Source organism: Choloepus didactylus, chromosome 25 (genome assembly GCF_015220235.1).
Source record: "Choloepus didactylus isolate mChoDid1 chromosome 25, mChoDid1.pri, whole genome shotgun sequence".
Lineage (NCBI taxonomy): Eukaryota > Metazoa > Chordata > Mammalia > Pilosa > Megalonychidae > Choloepus > Choloepus didactylus.
Window position 1 is genome coordinate 8,873,263 of NC_051331.1, and position 18,897 is coordinate 8,892,159.

At 37.6% G+C, this 18,897-nt stretch overlaps 1 protein-coding gene across 4 annotated transcripts in view; it reads left to right on the top strand.

Moving 5' to 3' along the window:
- LOC119520539 (zinc finger protein 596-like) overlaps window positions 1–18,320 on the top strand; it is a 76,617-nt gene extending 58,297 nt beyond the window's left edge. For 2 of the 4 annotated variants that reach the window (XM_037818464.1, XM_037818466.1), the window contains exons 3-7: window positions 11,803–11,888; window positions 14,030–14,156; window positions 14,465–14,560; window positions 15,085–15,167; window positions 15,697–18,320. In XM_037818464.1, the coding sequence (XP_037674392.1) occupies window positions 11,877–11,888; window positions 14,030–14,156; window positions 14,465–14,560; window positions 15,085–15,167; window positions 15,697–17,046 (1,668 nt within the window). In that variant the 5' untranslated portion in view covers window positions 11,803–11,876 and the 3' untranslated portion in view covers window positions 17,047–18,320. Of the gene's footprint in view, window positions 1–11,801; window positions 11,889–14,029; window positions 14,157–14,464; window positions 14,561–15,084; window positions 15,168–15,696 lie in introns of all 4 variants that reach the window. The other 2 variants (XM_037818467.1, XM_037818465.1) reach the window with 1 other exon arrangement.
- The last annotated feature ends 577 nt before the right edge of the window (window positions 18,321–18,897 follow it).

The window sequence follows — 18,897 nt, forward strand, 5'->3', positions numbered from 1 at the left end:
TCAGAAATTTTATTATTTACTATTTACTTCCTGGGATAGGTGTCTCCAAGAGTCTAGGGAGATATGTGATTGCTTTGTTCATATCTGGTAGGTCTGGGGACCATAGATAAAAGCTTATTCAAATCTGGGTGCAGACTTTACATTTACATATTGATGCAGATTTTACATTTACATTTTGCTCCTTTATGAGACCAAGAGGTCTCACCAACTGCCTACTCCCTATTTTAAAATACATTTAAATGCTGCTTTAAATGTTACCTTTTTTATATATTGTATTTTTTATTCAATTTTATTGAGATACGTTCACATACCCTAAAATCATCCACAGTGTGCAAATGGTCACAGTACAACCATAAAGCTGTTCACTCATCACCACAATCAATTTGAAATATTTCCATTATTCCAAAAGAATAAAAATAAAAATACAAGTAGAAAAGAACATCCAAAATATCCTATCCCCCATCCCCCCCATTATTCATTTAATTTTGTCCCCATTTTGCTATTCATTTGTCCATACACTGGACAGTGATTGTGAGCCACAAGTTTTTCACAATCACACAGTCACACCATGTAAGCTATATAGTTATACAATCATCTTCCAGAATCAAGGCTACTTCTTGCAGTTCACTAGTTTCATATATTTCCCTCTAGTCATTCCTGTACACTAAAAACTACAAAGGGATATCTTTATAACATGTAAGAATAACCTACAGAATTACCTCTTAACTCCTTTTGAAATTGCCCAGTCTTTGTAACTTTATTTTTTCATTTTCTTCCCCCTTTTGGTCAGGAAGGTTTTCTTGGTCCCCTGATTCCAGGTCCAGGCTCACCCTCATTAGCCATGACTCAGATTGCCAGGGAGATTCACATTCCTGGGAATCATTTCCCATGTATTTGGGGAGGCAGTGTGTTTACCTGCTGAGTTGGCCTAGAGAGAGACCACATCTGAGCAACAAGAGAGGCTCTCTGGGGGTGCCTCTTAAACATATATACAGGCAGGCCCAACCTCTCCTCTGCAGCAACAAGCCTCACAAGGGTAAGCCCCAAGTTCAAGGGCTTAGCCCTCCAAATTTGCAGTCTCCAATTCTAGTGAAATTTAATATTTCCATATTTTCCCACAATCCTTCAGAGGGGCTTTCTAAAAGTATTCCTACTCTCCACCAAAATTACTTTGAGATATATTGGGGTTACACATCAGCCTGTGCAAATCAATCAAATCTCACTCTCCAAGCTTCATTTAATTGTGGTGTTTTTGTAAACTGACCATATACATCAAACTCTCTGCTGTGCTATAGGAAATACAGATTTTGCACCAAATAAGTATATCTTCCTTTGGTCTCATGCAACATTTGAAGTTCTAAAACACAGTCAGTATCATCCTTTACCCTTCAGTTTGACCTGCCTTAGTCCTTACAGATTTGCTTCAGTCATATTTCTTATTGAATTCTGAGCTCTTCCTCAGCATTTTTAACAATTGCCATATGGGATAATACTGACATTCACAGCTGCGAAACTTGAGTTCTGAGTCTCATGTGTCACACAGATACTTGAAGTTCTAGGGCAAGACCCAGTTATACACAAAGTGCTCAGCATCTCAGAATCTAGATGTAACCAATAAAACTCAGGAACAGATGTGACTGCTGTAAGAGCTCGCTATAGAGGGATCTTTACAATAATCCTCCCCCTGATAACCTGCGCTCTAGATTCAATACTCAGAGTTTACACATTATAGTTTGTCCATATTAGAGACGTATTATAATGTTATAAGGTTTGTCATTTTGTTTCTGGCTTATTTCACTCAATATGTTGTCCTCAGGATTCATCCACCAAGTTCCATGCCTCACAACTTCATTCCTTCTAGCAGCATCTCAGTATTCTACTGTATGTCTACACCACAGTCCACATTCTGTTTGTTTATTGAAGTACCAAAAGCCACTTCCATCCATTGCAAATCAGAAATACTGCCACCATAAACACCAGTGTGCAGATGTCCATTCATATCCCTGCTCTCAGTTCTTTCAATAATATACTCAAGAGTGAGGTTTCAGGATCTTATGGTAACCCCATATACTTAGCTCCTTGTGGAACCACCACACTGTACTTCAGATGGGCTGTACCATTCTACTTCCCCACCAGCAGTGAACAGCTACCTCCCTCTCTCCATGTTGTCTCCACCATTTGTATCCCTCTGCTTCTTTTTCTACTGCAACTTTATAGAGATGTATTCACATACTGTACAATCATCCATACACAGCATGCAATCAGTTGCTCACAGTATAATCATATAGTTCTACATTTATCACCACAGTCAGCACTTAAACATATTCATTATTCCAAAAAATTTTTAAATAAGGATAATAAATAGGATAAAAGTTAAAATAGAAATAAAATAAAGTGAGATAAAATACAAAAAAAGGTAAGACAATACCACCACCACCAAGAATCCCATATCTTTCTCCTAAATCCATCATATCCCCCTCTTATAGACTTTTCAGTTTGGTATATTGCCTTTGTTACAATTAATAGAAGCATATTACAGTGTTATTGTTAACTAGACACTCTAGGTTTTGTTGATTATATTTTTCCTCAATACCCTCTCATTGTCAACACATTGAAAAGTTGACATTCATTTGTTCTCCTACTGTAGAAATTTTCTTATATTTGTACATTTAATCACCATCATTGGTCACTGAAGATTTTGCTAAGTTATACAGTACCAGTCTTTGTCTTCTATCCTTACTTTTGGTGTCATACATATCCCTAGCTTTCCTCTATCAGCTTTACTCACTATCATCTTTGTTCAATGTATTTACAGTATTTTACTACCAAAATGGAGTATTTTGCTGTCCATTTCTGGATCTATGCCATCAGTCCTGTTGGACATTCTGTTCTCCTTCAGCATCAGATGCCTGATCTCTACCCTCTTTCTATCTTTTGATAATCTGTGTTCCTAACTTTTAACTCTCTAAGTTTTTTCATTAATATTAGTTCGTTTTAGTGACATCTTACAGTATTTGTCCATTTGTTTTTGTCTAATTTCACTCAGTATAAGGTCCTCAAGTTTCATCCATGTTGTTTTATGCTGTCTTTATTCTGTCTTATAGCTGCTTAGTACTCCATTGTACATATATGATACTCATCATTAATTTTTTATCCACTCATCCATTATGAACATTTGGGCTATTTCCATCTTTTGGCATTTGTGAATAATGTCACTATAAGCATTGGTTTACAAATGTCCATTAATTTCTTAGCTTTTATTTCTTCTGAGTATATGTAGTAGTGGAATTGCTGTATCATATGTTTAGTTTAGAATATGGCAATTCTAAACTTAGTTTCCTGTGGTACTGCACACAGCCTTCCAGAGGGACTACATCATCCTAAATTTACACCAACAGTGAACAAACTGGCATCTTTATCCACATCATCTCCAGCCCTTTTAATTTTAATTATTTTTTGATAATGACCATTCCAATATGTGTGTTGATATCTCATAGTTTTGGTTTGCATTTCCTTAATAATCAGTGACATTGAGTATCATTTTATATGTTTTTGAGCCATTTGCATTTCCTCTTCAGAAATGTGTCCATCCATGTCTTTTGCCCAGTTTCTAATTTGGTTGTTTGTCTAACTGTTTTTGAGTTGTAGGATCACTAACAAGCAGACAGAGGCTTTTAGTGATGACTGACCTTAAAGAGCCGGAAAACTTCTCTGTCCCAGGAGAGGGAGCCCAGAAGACCAGGTGTTACCTTTGGCTGATTGATGAAACTTGGGGTCCATGTGCTAGCTCTGAAAGTGGTATTTCTGTCCCTTTTTCTCTCTCTGAATCTGAGAAGCTCAGTGGAGAAAGTCTCAGCCATTTTCAGTTCACAGCACTCTGACCCTGATGGGGGGGGGTGATAGTAGAGTCAGAGAAAAAGGGGCTATTTAAATGCAGATGGTAACTCCCAAGGCATGTATCTTCCCTAAGAGGAAGGAGGTGGGGCCCAGGTGTACTACCCATCTTTCATACAGATCCATACCCCAAAGACTGGGGGAAAATAGCCAAAATAGAAACTAATGGGGCCACACCTTCTTACACAAGGCAGGAGTGACAGGTTGACAGATGTCATCTGCTGGACAGGTTAGGAAAAGCACATTGGCTAGAGACCTCACAGGAAAGACTGTCAATCTCTAAGACACTCCTGCAGGGAGACTTGAGATTGAATATAACTCCACTCTGAGATCTGAACCTGTTCTGGTTTGGGAAAATCTGATTGGGGTACCCAAGGAGACCAGATGCCTGGACAATGGAAAACTACAACCTACATTAGGAAAAATGAAGATAGGGCCTAGTCAAAGGAAGAAATTTACACCTCAATCAAGATACAGTTGAGATATTGTTTCACTTTAGTGAAGCAATCTATTAAAGACTTTAAAAGAAATATGTTAAATCAAATAGAAAACCAACTCAATGTGTTCTGGGAAGATATGGCAAAAGAGATGAAGCCTACAAAGAAAACACTGGGTAAACATAAGGTAGAAATCAAAAGTTTGAAAAAACAACTGGCGAAATCTATTGAAATGAAAGGCACAACACAAGGGATGAAAAACACAATGGAGACACACAACAGCAGATCTCAAGAGGCCAAAGAAAACACTCAGGAACTGGACAACAAGACGCCTGAAATCCTACACACAAAAGAACAGATAAGGAAAAGAATGGAAAAATATGAGCAGCATCTCAGGGAGTTGAATGACAACATGAAGAGCATGAATGTACATGTCATGGGTGTCCCAGAAGAAGATAAGGGACAAGGGGCAGAAGCAATAATAGAGGAAATAGTCAATGAAAATTTCCCATCTCTTATGAAAGCCATAAAATTACAGATCCAAGAAGGTTAGAACACCCCAAAGAGAATAGATCTGAATAGACCCATGCCTAGACACTTAATCATATTATCAAATGTCAAAGACGAAGAGAGAATCCTGAAAGCAGCAAGAGAAAAGCAATCCATCACATACAAAGGAAGCTTGATAAGACTCTGGATTTCTCAGTAGAAACTGTGGATGCAAGAAGGAAGTGGTGTGATATATTTAAGATACTGAAAGAGAAAAACAGCCAATCAAGAATTTTATATCAGCAAAACTGTCCTTCAATTATGAGAGATTAAAATATTCTCTGACAGACAATTGAGAGAGTTTGTGATCAAGATAACTGTGCTACAGGAAATGCTAAAGGGAGCACTACAGGCAGTTACAAAAAGACAGGAGTGAGGGGTGTGGAACACAATTTTGGGTGATGGTAGCACCACAATGAAAGTACACTGAACAAACATGACTGTGAGTATGGTTGAAAGGGGAATGTTAGGAGCATGTGGGACTACAGAAGGAAAGATGAAAGATACAGACTGGGACTAGAACTCACTGAAACCTAGAACACTCAACAATTGTGATAAAATGTACAAATGTGTTTTTACATGAGGGAGAACAAATGAATGTCAGCCTTACAAGGTATTAAAAATATGGTGGTGTGGGGGAAAATACAATCAATTCAAATTAGAGACTATAGTTAACAGAAACATTGTATTATGCTTCCTTTAACATAACAAAGGCAACATACCAAAGCTAAATGCCTATAAGAGGGGTGCATAATCTAGGGGCTTGGGACTCTTAACATTGGTGATTGTCTCCCTCTTTTATGCTACTTTAGTCTAATTCTATATTTCCTGTTGTTACTTTTTAGCTATCATTTTCTTTCTTTCTTTTTCTTTTGACTCTATACTCTTGACCCTTCCTCCTTCTTTGTGGAAGAAATGGAGATGTTCTTATACAGATAGTGGTGATGGTGGAATACATAAATACATGACTATGCAGGGCACCAGTGACTGTTTCCTTATGATGTGTGGTGAGTGAGCAAAACTATCTAAAAAAAGAAAACAAAATATACAATGGGTTGATGAAGAAACATTGAGGGCACTATATTGAGTGAAATAAGTCAGACACATGAAAATATTGCATGGTCTCATTGGTATAAACTAATTATAATATGTAAATTCATAGACATGAAGTATAAGTTACCAGGATATAGAACCTGGTAATTGTTAAAGGAGGGTAATTGATAGCTTATTATGAGCCAAATGTTCAACAAGGTTGTGCTTAAGTGTATGAAAATTGACAGAGGTGATGGTAGGACATTATTGTGAGAGTAACTAACAGTGCTGAATGGTGTGTGAATGTGAAAGGGGAAGCTTGGAGTCTTGGATGTCACCAGAAGGAAACTCAGAGGTTAAATGATGGGAATGTATAAACAAGTGAACCTGTGTCAGACATTGTCTTTGTTTACCTGTACAAATATTACAGATCTCTTTGATGAACTAGATCAAGTCTATGAAATTGAAACCGGAAGTTAATAATGGAGTGGTAAATGGGGAAGGAAATATACCTATTGCAAAGTATATACTACAGTTATTCATATTTTAACATTCTTTCATCAACAGTAATGAATATACTATAATGGAGGGGGGTCATTAGGGACATGGGAGGATTTGAGTTTTCTTCTTTTTTCATTATGTCTTTTCTAGAGTAATGAAAATGTTCTAAAAATTGAAAAAAAATTACTTGTGGTGATGGATGCACAGTTCTATGGTGTTACCATGGGCAATTGATTGTACACTTTGGGTCTTTGGATAATTGTATAGTATGTGAACAGTCTCAATAAAATTAAATTAAGAAAAGGTATTGAGATTTGGAGTATTCATGTAGTATGCAGGAATTAATTAGCAAGGCATAGTACAGTTACCAGGTATATTTGAAAACCTCTAGGAGTTGTGACTCTGTGTTTAGATCAGCATCAATATCTTACTCAAGTACTGTGCAAGATGTAGTCATGGAAAATTGCAAGTATTTGGAGTCACTGAGTATTGAGGATTAGTTTGCTGGATGTGGTAAATAATCACAGGGACATAGTATTGGTCTTGGTAAGTATCTGTTGAAATTACAAACTGAAAAAAAAAAGCTGGGAGTAAAAATGAGAGATAGGGCATGATGTTTGTCAAGAGGGTTAGTACATTGTAGGTCCCCACGGAGAAGGAAAATTTGGGTATAGGGAGTATTTTTGTGTCACACCTAGGAGAGGTGGTTGTAGCCACAGGTGGGATTTCTGATGTTTGATATGAAAGGGATATTCCAGGTAACCATCTGAGTGGTATGTAACACTCCAGGAATTTAAGCTTGGCAGACAGGCACAGCAAAATTATGAATCTAGCTGTGTTATTTTCTGGTCATGTAATTTTGCCATAATACTAAAATTTTCTGAATTCTGATAATGTCATTTGTTAACTTGGTAGAAAAAAACCCCATAAGCAGCAGGATTATTGTGAGGATTAAATGAGCAAATACAGTAAATCACCAAGCAGAGTCATGCATTATACACCTTATGTTCTCTTTATTTCTGGGCCTCAGATACAACTTGAGAAGTTAAACCTACTATTGTTTTGACAAATTATATCAATTATCTGTGAAATGTATTTAATAACAGTGTTTTAGGGATAATTTACTGGTTATATATGATTAATTCTTTCACATGGATGCACACACACTCACACACTGATACCCACAGCACATATACAGAGAGAGAAAGATAAATGCATGCATATTCCTACAAGTGATGATACATATTGGACAGGTCTACAACAACCCATTTACTAAACTGTAGATGGAACAACTAGATAGCCTCACAAACCCCTTCAGTCTATAGTTTTTTACCTTCCATGCCTTCTGAGGATTGTGGAACATGATAGAAACCTTATGAAAATACATTCCTGTTACTTTCTTATCCAGGGGACTTTGAGTTCTTGTTTTGGAGGCTGGACACATGGATCCATCCAAATGAAATTAGTGGTTTTTTTCTCAGATTTTTTTAATTGAGATTGTACATGAACTGTACAATTATCCACTGATCCAAAGTTACAATAAATTGCCCATGGTACCATCATACAGCTGTGCATCCATCACCACAATTAATTTTTCCTTCAATTTTTAGAGCATTTTAATTACTCCAGAAAAGAAAGAAACACACAAAAAAAGAAACTGAAATCCTTCCATAACCCTAACCACCATCCCCCTCCATTATTGATTCATAGTTTTGGTATAGTACATTTCTTACTGTTGAAGAAAGAATGTTAAAATACTACTAACTGTAGTATATAATTTGAAATAAGTATATATTTTTTCCTATACGCCCTCTATTATTAACTTCTAGTTATAGTGTCATACATTTGTTTTAGTTCATGGAAGGAATTTCTAATATTAGTACAGTTAATAATGAACATTGTCCACCACAAGAGTCACTGTTTTATACATTCCCATCTTATAACATCCAACTTTTCTTCTGATGACATATGTGACTCTGAGCTAACCTTTCCACCATCTTCACACACCATTCCACACTGTTAGTTATTCTCACAACATGCTACCATCATCTCTGTCCATTTCCAAATGTTTAAGTTCAACCTATTTGGACATTTTGCTCATAATAAGCAACCACTCCCCATTCGTTAGCTTCATTCTATATCCTGGTTACTTATATTTCCTGAGTATGAGTTTACATATTATAATTAGTTCATATCAGTGAGACCCTGCAATAGTTGTCCTTATGTGTCGTATTTCACTCAACATAGTTCCCTTAAGTTTTCTTCATCAACCCATTTTTTAAATATGGTTTTGTTCACATATCATATATTCCATCCTAAGAAAACAATTGTTGGTTCCCTGTATAGTCAAGTATTTATGTATTCAGCACTATTGCCACTATCTATATAAGGACATCTCCATTTCTTCCACAAAGAAGGAGGAGGAGTCAAAGAAGGTAGAGAGACAAAAGAAAAAGAAAAAAGAGAGAGAGAAAAATGAGAGCTAGAATGCAACAAAAGGAAAGATAGCATTCATTAAAGTACAATGAAGTGTCAGACAACATCACAATGCCAGGAGTCCCATACCCTTCCCCTATGTCCCCCCCATATGCATTTAGCTTTGGTATATTGCCTTTGTTATATTAAAGGAAGCATAATACAATGTTTCTGTTAATTATTGTCTCTAGTTTGCATTGATTGTATTATCCCCACAATCCCACCCCATTTTAACACCTTGCAGTGTTGACATTCATTTGTTCTACCTCATGTAAAAACATACTTATACCTTTTATTATATTTGTTGAGAACCCTAGGTTTCACTGAGTTACATAGTTCCAGATTTTATCTTTCCTCTTTCATTCTGGTGTCCCACATTGTCCTAACCTTCCTCTTTCAACCATGCTGAGAGTCATCTTTGTTCAGTATACTGACATTGTTGTGCTACTATCTCCCAAAATTGTTTTCCAAACCTCTCACTCCTGTCTTTTCCTTTCTGTCTGCAGTTCTTCCTTTAGTGTTTCCTGTAGAGAAGATATCTTGTTCACAAACTGTCATTGTTGGCTTGTCAGAGAATATTTTAAGCTCTCCCTCATATTTGAAGGACAGTTTTGCCAGATGCAGGATTCTTGGTTGGTGGTTTTTCTCTTTCAGTATCTTAGATATATCACACCACTTCCTTCTGGCCTCCATGGTTTCTAATGAGAAATCCACACATAGTCTTATCAAGTTTCCTTTGTGTGTGATGGATCACTTTTCTCTTGCTGCATCAGGTGACATTCTCTGTTTACCTTTGATGTTTGATAATCTGATTATTAAGTGTCTTGGTGTAGGCCTATTCAGATCTATTCTGTTTGAGGTATGCTGCACTTCTTGGATCCATAATCTTATGTCTTTCATAAGAGATGGAAAATTTTCATTGATTATTTCCTCTGTTATTGCTTCTGCCCCTTTTCCCTTCTCTTCTTCTGGGACACAAATGACACATATATTCTTGCTTTTTGTTTTGTCCTTAAGATCTCAGAGATGTTGCTCATATTTTCCCATTCTTTTCTCTATCTGATCTTTCATGTGTAGGCTTTCAGGTGCCTTGTTCTCCAGCTCCTGAGTGTTTTCTTCTGCCTCTTGAGATCTGCTGTTGTTTGTTTCCATTGTATCTTTTATCTCTTGTGTTGTGCCTTTCATTTCCATAGATTCTGCCAGTGGTTTCAGTTTCTACCTTATGCATGCTCAGTGTTTTCACTATATGCTTCATCTCTTTTGCCATACCTTCCCTAAACTTCTTGAATTGATTTAGCTTTAGTTGTTTAAATTCCTGTATCTCAGTTGAAGTGTAAGTTTGTTCCTTTGACTGGGCCATAACTTTATTTTTCTTAGTGTAGGTTGTAGTTTTCTGTTGTCTAGGCATCTGGTTTCCTTGGTTACCCCAATCAGGTTTTCCCAGACCAGAATGGGCTCAGGTCTTGGAAAGATGGAATAGTATCTGATTTCCCTTAGGGTGTCTTAGAAGATTGGTACACTCTGTGGGGCCTCAAGTCACTGTGCTTTTCCACCCACAAGGTGGTGCCTGTCAGTTTGTAGCTCTAGATTGTTGTAAGGAGGTGCGGCCCATGGCTGTTTTCCCCCAGGCTCTGGGGCCCAGTTCTGCATGGAAGGCAGATAGTAGAGCTGAGCCACACCTCTTTCCTCTTAGGGAAGATACCCCCCTTGGTGGGAGGTCATTAGCATTTGAGTAGATTCCCTGCCTGTGCTATGTCCACCTTTGTCTGGGTCAGAGTGCTGGGAACCGAAAATCACTGAGGCTTTCTCCACTGAGCCATAAAAGGGACACTAAGTCCCCTTCAGGGCCAGTCCATGGCCACCCTCTGTCTCTCCAAGTTCTGTCATCACCAAAAGCCTCTGTGTGCTTGTTGGGGATTCATAGCTTGTATTGAGCAGTCAGTGCTTGTTAATTGAAACTGTAGTTGGAGCTCAGCTGAGCTATATTTACTTGCTGAGAGAGTGCTGCTCTTGCACCAGGAGTCTTTGCAGTTCAGGCTATGGTGGGAGGGAACTCCCTGCTTATATCTGCAGTTTTTACTTACAGATTTTATGCTGCAATCTCAGGCATCCCTCCCAATTCAGGTTGGTGTATGATGAGTGGACAGTCATGTTTGTCCCCCCAGTTTTTCCAGATTTTTTACTAGTTGTTCCTGGTTGTTTATTAGTTGCTCCAGGGGGCAAACAAGCTTTCATTCCTCTCTATGCTGCCATCTTCTCTGAAATTAGTTCTTGAAATGATTAACCCCATCATGAAATCCTTTTGAAATTGCATGATAAATATCCAAATCCGTTAGGGAAAGACCTGAATGTCAGATTGAGGGGTTTGAGGAAGCAGTCTTTCCAGAAATCCAAAATAGTTGAACCAAGATGATTTCGGGCAATTGCATAAAGAAGGGCAGGGGCAGGATAGAGCAGGGAGGGAGGGAGTGTCCAGAGAGCAGGGATAGTTGTTGTTTATGGTACTGCATAAACAGAAAATACTGTGAGAATTTCCACAATATTTACTTGCAGGGGAAGATCAAAATCTACATGTTGTATGAGTTATAGACACCTATTCTAGAATCATGGAGTATATTGAAAAACCCTGACCACCATGGGACAATTACCACATGAAACATGATGGTTTTCATGTTCTTATCTGTAAGGTATCTGTATTCACATTTCCATTATTAGCAACATCAGCCATAGCCCCCTTATATTTGAGTTTAGGAGATGAGTCTCTTCCCCTGTTTTTCTTAGAGTGCACTACAGGTTTCTGCTGGTTGGACCAGGGGTTGGTTTATTCCAGATGAAGATTTGGGTATATATGACAAGTGGGTCTGGAAAATGTGGACAGGTTTTGAGTCTTACATCTTCTTTCTCCATCCTCAGCATTAGATTCTTATTGCTCAGACTGTCTGAGAGTGGAAAACCAGAGGAAGACGGTTGGAGGCAGAACTATTGACAATGCAAACACTGGTGAGCAGGGAATTACTATTTCTACTGAAATAAAACTGTAATCAAAAATATGCCTATTTTTCCTACTGACCTGGCAAATTCTAAGTATACTCATGAAATAGTCACATATTTGAAATCCACTTAAGTATATCCAGGACTCTGGTATGATTATGTTGGTCCAAGAAGTGAGTAAGAAATCTCTCTACCATTTATACTAATTTGTTCCAGTCTCTGTTAAGGCTGTGCATTCACAAAAGAAGTGTGAGAGGATTTATGTGCCTCATGGAGCCTGTTGCCTCAGTGGGGAAGTGATCCACTCATTCCTTATGTTAGTGGTAGTAATGTGCTTAGGATTGTGGTGAGCATAGAAGATAGAGATGAGAAGCTGCATAATTTAACAGTCCAATAGGGAGCCATGTTTTGTCAGGTGAGTTCAATCAGTCCATTGTTATGAGTGCTGGGTTCAGGGCTATGCTGTGTTCAGGAAAGGATTAGAAAGAGACCAGAAAATGCAATGAAAAATAATATCTTTTTATTATCTAATAGTAACCTTATTCCAGTTTTGATAGAATAAATTTTCACAGTTTGAAAAGATGTTTAAAATTCTCAATTCCATCTTGTCCTCAGTTAAACATTTTCTTCCATGTTAACAACATTTGTACAACTTTGATAAGTTGAAGCAATGAATAAGGAGTATTTTTTCCTTACTTTAAGCTGTGCACACAGGAGGATCATAGTAGGGAGAGTAAAATTTTACAATCACTGAAAATACTTGAAGATCTAGTGAGAAAGGGAGACCAGAACAAATGAAGTGTCTATTTATTCTAGAACAGAGTCAATAATGAAAATTGTTGTTTGCAGGTGTAGGAGAATATCGAGTATGGGTGGCCTCCTACCTGAGGAAGAGTCAGTCTAGGACTGTACTTTTGTATTGCAATAAAAGGGGACCATGGTTTCTGTTACTGCACATCCTACCCTCATATATAAAAAACGCCTGAGTTATGTGAATTTGTAAGAGGAAGAACCTACTGTCCCCAAGTTCTATATAAAGTTTGTAGAATTCTACAGAATTATGTACATTGCTTCAAGTCAATCCACCATTTTATTGAATAATATATTTATACCATGTACTTAACAAGTGTTGGATAGGAATCATTAGTCATTGGATTTTTCAAAACTTGTAACATTTTGCTAAATTTTACAATCACTGAAAATACTTGAAGATCTAGTGAGAAAGGGAGACCAGAACAAATGGGGTAATGAGACAATATTACATGAATAATTTAGTTTATTACCCCAAGAACTAAGGCAGTCAGGGTTATCATATGGAGTCAGTTAGGAGCATGAACAGCCTAGTTTGTGTGTGGGTAGCATACAAGCAGAGCAAAAAGGATCAATGATTTTATGTTTTCAATGTGGTATAGGCATGCAAGTTAGTAGATTTTCCACAGGAGTCAGAGAATAGATAGTTTAAAGCAAATACCCATGAAAGGGGAAGGACCCTCAGGGTTCCAAGGTTGTAGGGATGGTTGCCATAGCATTTGGGGCCACCTGAGGGTTATAGGTGAGGCATGTCAGTGAAGTGGGTGGTGAACAAAGATGTAGGTTTGAATTCTGTGGAGTTTACACTGGAGGGATAGAAAACTGTTAATTAGGCCAAAGGTTGAGGCAAGTGGCTTGGTCAAAGATTGATGGCAAGGCAGAACACAAAAATATTTTTATAGGATGGATGGGAATATTTGAATAATCATTCTGTTAAAAAGTGGGAGATCATGAATAATGCTTCCCTAATTATGAGTCTGTATATTCACTTGAAATTGTTGGAGATTTCACTATGGATTCTCATGAGCAAATTTGATGATACCATCTGGAGGTCATTATTATCAGTTTGTAGGCAAACTTTCAGGTTACATCACAGCATATGTTATGCAGTATTGTCTTATGTTGAAGTTTTATGTATGCTGAGTTTATATGCCTTTGTGAGTGTATCTGAAAAACAGATGTCAGGTTAGCAGTAAGAATGATCTGACTGGAATCCCAAACAGTTTGGTTTTTTTATACACACAACCCTTTCCCTTCCTCAATGCCATCATTTCTACCTATGTACTGTGGATATTGGTATGGTTAGTCTTGTCTTAACTCAACTGCCTATGATGTTATAGGAATCAGTGACCTTCAATGATGTAGCTATAGACTTTGATGCAGAAGAGTGGGCCTTGATGGACACAAGCCAGAGAAACCTGTTCAGACATGTTATGCTGGAGAGTATCAGTCATCTGGTGTCAGTGGGTGAGTTTCTTAGAATTTACTCTATCATGTATACATCTGTCTATCCATCCATCCATCCATCCATCCATCTAGTCTCTCATCAATTTATTCAAGTATCTAGACAACTGTTGTCTATGAATTTAGGCATGGGGATCAACATATACTTAATGCTGGAAATGGATTATGAACATACTGGATTTAAATTACACTTCCACATTCTGCTCTTCACTGTTTACCTTATGGTTCCTAATCATCTGCCCTAGACTTGATGATCATGAATTTGTATCAGCATAGAACTCTAAATCTATACTTCTGTTTCTCAAAAATAGGGTATCAGCTCTGCAAATCAGAAGTTGTTTCCCAGTTGGAACAAGGAGAGGAACTATGGAGAGAAGGATTAGGATTTCTCCAAGGACAGAGTACAAGTGAGTTCTTAGATGCTGTGCTTCAATATGAGGAGGGGCCCGGTCAATGAATGAGAAGGTCTTTAGAAATATCAACTGAAGATTTCCTTAATTGAGTGATATTCCCTGAAATGTAGGCTTTGACTTTGGGGGCAAACTCCACAAATGTACAATTATTCCATACATGTTTCAATCTTGAGTTAAGAATCCATCTATGATTGTCTTTGGCTTAGGGGATGAGATATTTATATAATTATAGAAGTCAAACTTACACATGGTGGCTTCTGTTCTTGTCCTCCTCTTTGCAGAATTTCCCTCTCTTTACCACCCAGCATGCCATCTTATTATTTTCCATAAGTTTAATACTGAAAATAATTTAGATCTCTATTTCCAGGAAAAGTTTTGCTACTTTCTAGAGTATACCTTAATTTTATGTTCTTTGCCATTTAAATGGCAATATTTCAAACATAATCACATGAACCTTGGAATTTTTTAATATTTCATTCTGCTAATGACACTCTATAATGTTTTCAAAATTATTTCAGGCAGACAAAAAGACCATAGAAAAGAAGATATGATAACCATTCCACATATCTGCAATAAGGAAAAATATATCATGCAGTCAAAGGTAAGCATGTCTTTCAGATAGATAGCTGGGATTGAATGGTCTAGCAGTTCATCACAATCATCTGACTGTAATTAAATATGGGATTAAACACAGTATCATCAGTAAGTTTTGGATAGTTTTAATTAAGGGAATAATTAACCTTAGCTGAAAACCATTAACCTGTAGTCTTATAAAAAAGTACAATTGCACAAACATGTTTATATACCTATTCTTTGAAACATATTGAAGTATTCAAAATTAATTAGAAAACTCTGCAGTTGAGCTGAAAACCATTAACCTGTAGTCTTATCAAAGTACAATTGCATAAGCATGTTTATATACCTATTCTTTGAAACATATTGAAGTATTCAAAATTAATTAGAAAACTCTGCAAAATTAATTAGAAAATCTCTGCATACAAAAAAGTAGCACACCATGTGCATGTAAATAACATGATGAATTTTAACTGGAGACTTAATGATTAGACTAGAAAATTGAATTAATGAATATATGTGATCATACCTTTAACAGTTTCTCTTCTCATTTGTAGCAGCAGATGTCTACCATTGGAGAGGATCCCTTTAAGAGTAGTGATTTGGGAGAAGATTTAATTCACTCCACATTGCTCAAAATGGAGACAAAGCGCTATGTAAATGAACAATCTCAGAAACCTATGAATTATCAGTCGTTCTTTGCTAGACATAAGCAGATTCAGTCTGGATGTAATTCATATGATTATCATCTATGTGGAAAAGCCTTCAGAAATATTTCTGTCCTTCAACAGTGTGAAAGAACTTGCACTGGAGAGAAATCATATGTCTGCCATCTATGTGGGAAATCCTTCAATCAAAGTGGTAAACTTAGGCAACATGAGAGAACTCACAATGGGGAGAAACCATATGTCTGCCGTCTGTGTGGGAAATCCTATAGTCATCATCGTAACCTTAGGCAACATGAGAAATCTCACACTGGGGAGACACCACACATCTGCCATTTATGTGGGAAATCCTTCAGTCTACGTGGTAACCTCAGGAAACATGAGAGAACTCACACTGGGGAGAAACCATACATCTGCAGTTTATGTGGGAAATCCTTCAGTCAAAGTAGTCACCTTAGGCAACATGAGAGAACTCACACTGGGGAGACACCATACATCTGCCATATATGTGGGATATCCTTTAGTCTAAGTGGTAAACTGAGGCAACATGAGAGAACTCACACTGGGGAGAAACCATATGTCTGCCATCTGTGTGGGAAAGACTTCCCTACTAGGTTTACCCTCAGAGAACATGTGAGAACTCACACTGGGGAGAAACCATATGTCTGCCATTTGTGTGGGAAATCCTTCAGTCAAAGTGGTAAACTTAGGCAACATGAGAGAACTCACAATGGGGAGAAACCATACATCTGCCATCTATGTGGAAAATCCTTCCGTCACAGTGGTGGCCTTAGGGAACATGAGAGAACTCACACTGGGGAGACACCATATGTCTGTCATTTATGTGGGAAATCCTTCAGTAAAAGTGGTAACCTTAGGCAACACCAGAGAACTCACACTGGGGAGACACCATATGTCTGTCATTTATGTGGGAAATCCTTCAGTCTAAGTGGTAACCTTAGGCAACACAAGAAAACCCACACTGGGGAGAAACCATATACATGCCATCTATGTGGGAAAGACTTCACTTATAGGTCTGCCCTCACTCTACATGTAAGAACTCACACTGGGGAGAAACCATTCATCTGCCATCTGTGTGGGAAATCCTTCAGTCAGTGTGGTAGCCTTAGGGGACATGAGAGAACTCATACTGGGGAGAAACCATATGTATGCCATCTGTGTGGGAAAGACTTCACTACTAATTCTAGCTTTGTACGACATATGAGAACTCACACTGGATAGAATGCATACATCTGCCATCTGTGTGAAATCCTTAAGTCAATATGGTATCCATAAGTAATGTGAGAGAACTTACACTGGGGAGAAACCATATATCTGCCATTTATGACAAAATCCTTCTGTCAATGTGGTACCCTTAGGCAACTTGGGAGAAATCACACTGGGAAGAAAGCATATGTCAGCTTTTGTTGCAGGAAAGACTTTACTGATAGGATGATCCTCAGACAGCATGAGATAATTAACACTGGGCAGAAAGCATTTTCCTGATCTATGAGAGAAAATCTTTATACATAATTCTGACACTAGGAATATCATAGAACTCAATAAATATGTTGTGCATATGGAAGAGTTTTCAGACACACCTACAAGCATTTAAAAAGTAAAAAGAAAAACACAGCAGTGTCATCAGTGTCTAAATGCCTTTATTTACAATATATCCTTAAACAACATGATTGCACTATCCTGGGAGAAACACTTATAATTACATATAATAGATTTCAGCTGTTGTTCAATGTTATGCAGCATTGGTATATGCAAGCATAGCTAGAGTAGGAATAACTCCAAACCCAGAAAACTGCATAGGATAGACATTATCAGTAGGAGGAAACTCTAGAAGAACCCTAGAACATAATTATTGGTGGAATAATTACTTAATGGAGAAGTGTGTGAAATCCCTGTCTTATAGAGCAATGTGTGGAATATATGTGAAGTTTTACATTTTATAAAATATTCTCTATGTATAGAATGAAGAAAAGTCTTTGGTGGCTTTGAATTTATTCCTCAATGTTTAATTTCCCATCCTGAGGAAATATCAACACTAAAATCAAATCAAAAAGTGTTCAGCTGGAGTTCACATCAGGAATATCAGACTGGGAAAAACATCTAAAGAGAATGCTTTACAACATAATTCAACCATGAATTCAGAGTTCTGACTTTAAACTATTCATGAAAAACAAATTAAAACATAGGATTGTGAAGTGATCTGGGAATGCTGAATGCAGAATTTTGTAATGATTTGTAGGCAAGGAAATCAATTTTTTCTCAGTGCTCTTGCATATACTTATGAAGTAAAAGAAGTAGCTGAAAATTGTATAATGCTCAGCTTCCATTTTTTTTCACAGAAATCTAAACATAAATATTATGACTTAAACCAGAGAACTTTGAGTGTTAACAGAAGAATGTGCAGACCAAGCTTCTGTGTCATGCTATATAATCTGAACAGGTATGAATATAGCAATAATGAATGGCATATAAATAAATAGGTAACTTTGTGTTCATTTCTGGTGATACAGACATTTTCATTTACACTGTCACTATTGGTTTTGGACCTAAAAATGGAATTAAAATTATCTCTTAAAGGAATAATAAGGTTGTAATTCATGGAGTATTGGTTTGCCTGGGGATGGATAATCTCCCAATCTTGATCAGGCATTGGTGTCATTCCCTACATTAGAAATGGGTTATGGGAGATAAAAGATGACAGATTAGGAGAGAGAGAGCAAAATTCTTCTCTGGAAAACACTAGATAAAAACAGGAAGTGTCCCAGAATAGCAGTTCCAGGGTTCCACCTGCTTGGCAAAGGCTTCTACATACATAGTGGCTGTGCTCCTGGAGAAACTGAGAGACTGTGTTTGGAATCATGTGAGGGTTTGAGGACCCTGGTGAAATGGAAGCCAGTGCCATGCCATGGTGGGGAGAAACTGAGAGAGAGTGTGTGTAGGCAGGTCAGTGTGAAACCTGGATAGCAGCTGGGGAGCTGGCAGCAAGAGCCACATTTGAGCATGGTGGGGAGTGCCTTCCATGCCCTGGGCTCCCCCTCAGTATCTGGCATGGGTGATAGCCCTTTGCACACC